Source organism: Pterocles gutturalis, unplaced genomic scaffold, assembly GCF_000699245.1.
Source record: "Pterocles gutturalis isolate BGI_N339 unplaced genomic scaffold, ASM69924v1 scaffold44036, whole genome shotgun sequence".
Taxonomy (NCBI): domain Eukaryota; kingdom Metazoa; phylum Chordata; class Aves; order Pterocliformes; family Pteroclidae; genus Pterocles; species Pterocles gutturalis.
In genome coordinates, this window is record NW_010099419.1 from 1,975 (window position 1) to 6,297 (window position 4,323).

At 42.1% G+C, this 4,323-nt stretch overlaps 1 protein-coding gene across 1 annotated transcript in view; it reads right to left on the minus strand.

Annotated features, from left to right (window-relative positions):
* Nucleotides 1–1,997: 1,997 nt before the first annotated feature.
* Nucleotides 1,998–4,323, minus strand: part of TTLL12 (tubulin tyrosine ligase-like family, member 12) — a 24,447-nt gene continuing 22,121 nt past the window's right edge. Inside the window, exon 13 of the mRNA XM_010076193.1 lies at nt 1,998–2,518. Within this exon, the coding sequence (XP_010074495.1) occupies nt 2,367–2,518 (152 nt within the window). The 3' untranslated portion in view covers nt 1,998–2,366. The remainder of the gene's footprint in view (nt 2,519–4,323) is intronic.

Below are 4,323 nucleotides of genomic sequence, written 5' to 3' on the forward strand. Positions count from 1 at the left end.
CTCCTAACAGTGACAGGCATGATTGTGTCTGAATCTTTCATGTTTACCACTAAACACAGTGCTTTAGTGCTATGATGTGTCCCACTACAGCTGCCAGATATTTCTCTTCTGGTCATTGTATTCTGGAAATGTTTAAGATGAGATCTTTTCCACAATTTGCGCCTTCCCACTTTGAAGCATTGTACAATCTAGCATCAACTAAATGCATTAAACTACATGTAAATTTGATAGCTTTATTCCTCCATTTTAATTGTTTTTAAATGGTTTTGAGCAGAAAAATACTGAATGCAACAGAGTGCTACAGGCTCGAAGAGAGCCTTTTCATCTCTTCACCTCACCATTGCAATGGGCAAGACAAAACAGAAAATTCAGAGCACTTACACAGAAACTGAGAGGACCCAAATATTGAGCAGCCCCCTGCACACGCCTTTGAGGCATCACCAGCAGCACTGGCCAGACAGCACTAACACACTCCACGTCTACCCTCAGCGTGATGCCAGCTCACCACTAGACTTTGACAGTGGAGCCAGCAGCCAGGCTGTGGGTGGGTCTGCTGCCCAGCAGGGCAGTACACACACCATAGCTACTCGTGTCCCCTACCTGCGCCTTGTCACTTTAGCTGCTTAGAAATAGAAGCAAAGGGTTCTCTTCTTCAGGGTTAGGGTAGCTGACATAGCAAGACCTGGGATGCTTAGTTCAACCAGCTGCTTCCTATAAGATAAAAACATCTTTTGTCTAAGAGCACAGCAACAGACTTGTGGTCCCACTGCACAATCTTACTGCTTTTTAAAAGTCATTCTTCTGGTGTGCTAAGCATGACATCACTTTTCCCTTTGTGATGAGGAAAACCTTCCCCTTTGCTGTAGATCCACAGGCACTTTGTTACATGTTTTCAGGTACTTTGAAGGCAGAAAGTACCCTTTGCTCTCCTACAAGTGACATACATCTGCTGAGCAGCACTGCATGTCCCCTTATGTCCAGTCTCAAGCACCTGTTACTATATTCTATCTCACAGACGAACCTTCCCTGCCTCAGAAGTACTCACACTATCTACATTAAGCACTTCACCATATTTATTTAATTGCATTAAGTAAGGAGTCCAAAAAAGTTCTGACTCATGAGCAGACTGATAAGGGCTGTCAGCACCACTTCTGGCTCTGCAATCCAGCTCCCCCTTCTGTCCCACCTGTGCAGTGACTGAATTTTCATAAGACACAGATGGTTTATTTCTCCAGTCAGTGGAAAGAAGTAGGTTTCTGCAGGCCAGCCTGAAATAGCCTAAAATATTCCTCTCCCTTCCTGATCATGAGGGATAACGTTGCATATTTGCAAAGCTTGAAATGAGGTTTAGAACATTTACAGAATTTTGTAACTGTACTTTGCTCTCAAGCAGATCCTGATTGCTGCAACTAGCTTAAAAAAATACTGCCCACATACTATATACTTCATGAGGGACAGGAGAATTTTTGCAACTTGTACATACATTCCAAGCAACATAAATGCAGCCTAAAATTGCTAAGTTTCATCCAGTTACCCTGATGTGAAGAGGGAGGAGAGGTGAGGAATGATTAATTTCAAACTGGCACCCCACTGACAAATTTTTATATATTAAGCCTAAATTTTGAAGTCCAAAGTTGCTTGGGCTTCTAGCAGAGTTTCCCAGATCCCTTTCACTGCTCCAGGGTGGTCCTGCTTTCCTGTGCTGCTCTAGATATTGCATCCTTCTCACTTCTTGCCTGACCCTTTCTCAAAAAAATCTAGTTTCTTCAAGGGGCAGGCTAAGGATGACAGCCAGCAGTACAGGGTTCCTAAATGTTGTAGGTTTTGTATGCCTTTTTTTAAATAAGAAAAATGGGAAGAGCCATTAACTCCCTCATCTTATTACCGTAGTAGTTGACTGCACTGAAATACCATATTATTTTCCCAACAGAACATTTTAGATCTTTGAATAACAGAGGGATAGATAAGAAAGAGACATACAAACTCCAACATGATCCAGTAAATTATATTTTTAATGCTGACATGGGGAACTTGTGCAATGTTTCCCAGCAAGCAAGTAATCAGGCTACCTGAAAAACAACTCAATTGATCCAGTTACTGTCCTATTTTGAGGTCCCCCATATTCAATAAACAAGACATTTGGTCAACACAAACTTATGATATATAGAACTAAGCAAGACAAGGAAAATGCAGACAAAATGATTATCAATACAGTATATGGTATATGCATATTCTTCGGATATGAATTTTTTTCCTGGGTTACCATTATAGGAAAATAGTTGCATCAGCAGCTCATAGAACTGAAATATAAATCTTGCTGTTAAGCATATCTTGGAAGGAAATTAATAGAGTCAAGCCTCCTGTGGCTAGACAATGCACGTCACATGGCAGCTGTCCGTTTCATCCAGAAATAGGGTGCTGAATACATCATTAAAAAAGGTAGGGTGGTATTTGCAGGCTCTATCACAGTCAGGATTAAAGTTCACCTCCAGGATCTGAGGCTGCATAATTCTCTTCCCTGTAAAGGGGAACACAAACATTGCCTCTTAATACAAGGTCTACAGAGGTCCTGAATCACTACCTGTCTTTAAGCCAGAGATTACAGAAAATGACTGGAAAAAGACATCTTTTATGACCCAAGCTGGCAAGTCTGTAGAGTGTTTTTATTTCAGTGGGTTTGGGTTTTTTTTTTTGGCAGAACAGAAGTCTGTTCTACCATCACTATCTAGAGGACATTTATCCAACGGATTCTTCAATCATTGTGCTAATCCAATGCCTCATTTAGAATGAGAATTTGGAGCGATTTAATAGGATCTCCCCGATACAGCTGTCTTGACAGTCAGAAACATCTTTCAGAAAACCCTGCTTCTGCTTTCATGTTTCAGTACAAACTTTCCTTTCTTAAATCTTAGATCTCTACCTTTCTACTTCTAGCAGTCCTGTTCCTTTATGCTCCAGCCACTCCCACCTGCCACTTCATCTCACTCCTAGAAGGAAGTCAGGGAATTTAATTTTCTCTTAAAACTTTATCAGTACAGATCAGAGTTCAGAATCAAACACATTCTGTGCAAAGAGGAACAAAGGATTTTACTTCTTGACTGGCGTTGAGATTGTAAGTGAGGGTACAAGCTTCTGATACATAGGTAAACCATGCTCTGCTCTGCACGGAAGCAATTAACCTATTTGTCCATAGGGTGCCTACAGCATCACAGCCGTGACTTTCGCACCCATGCCTCCATCTTCAAAAGGCAAGGGACCTGTGTAGCTCATGTTCAGCCAGGGCTGTAACATGAGATTCGTCCTTTTACTACAATCGTTTTCCTCAAGCTAGTAATACTGAGTTGCTTTGCCTCTCCCATTCAAGACAACTCTGGGCCAGGTGAAAGAGCATTCAATGTGGATGTAAGGAGACCCAAATTCAAACCCTTGCTCCACTTGATCTGAACAGCAAAGGCTCAATTCCATGCCTCCTGTTTCTCAATCATTTCCCTCCATGAAAGTGATTCAATATTTACAGACTTAGCCACTGCAGCAGTGGGTTAGGGGCACCCACCCAACAAACATCATCTAATTAATCACTCCTCTGGCAAACCTCAGCACAAGTTAATTAATTTCTCCTGTATCCAGAGACCCCAATGTCACAAGAAAAGAGTACACACAGTTCTGTTTAATAGTCCCCCCAGCAGTCCTTTTTCTGTTGGTGTCTCTGCTTCTTTTCTACTTACAAGAGACGTGCCTGGGTTGGGCACCGTCATGGTATTGGCTGGGACAGAGTTAACTTTCTTCATAGTAGCTAGTATGAGGCTGTGTTTTGGATTTGTGCTGAGAAGAAGGCTGATAACATAGTGTTTATAGTTGCTGCCAGGACAGTCCAGGACTTTCCAGCTTCTCTGCTGTGCCAGTGTTTGCAGGTGCAGGAGAAGCTGGGAGGGAGCACAGCCCCAATTACCAGCCTAGGATTCGACCTTAGGTTTAGGATTGAGGCCCAAATTGGCCAATAGTCTATTCCAGATCATGCACGTCATGCCCAATATATAAATGAAGATTTGTCCAGAAGTGCTCGCTCTCTTCTCTGGGTCATCTTTCTCTGGGTGGCCTCAGTCAGCTTTCACACTCTTGGACACTCAGTCTCTTATTTCTGGGATTGTGGTTTTGGGACTCTTCCTGCTCCAGGATCATTGGGCTGGAATTGGGTGGTGGGCAGTTGCAGTGTGTATCACTCATTTATATATTTGTATATGTTACTATTAGCATTATTATTATTTTCAATTATAGTGTAGTTCAGTTATTAAATTGTTCTTATCTCAACCCACAAGTCTCTTT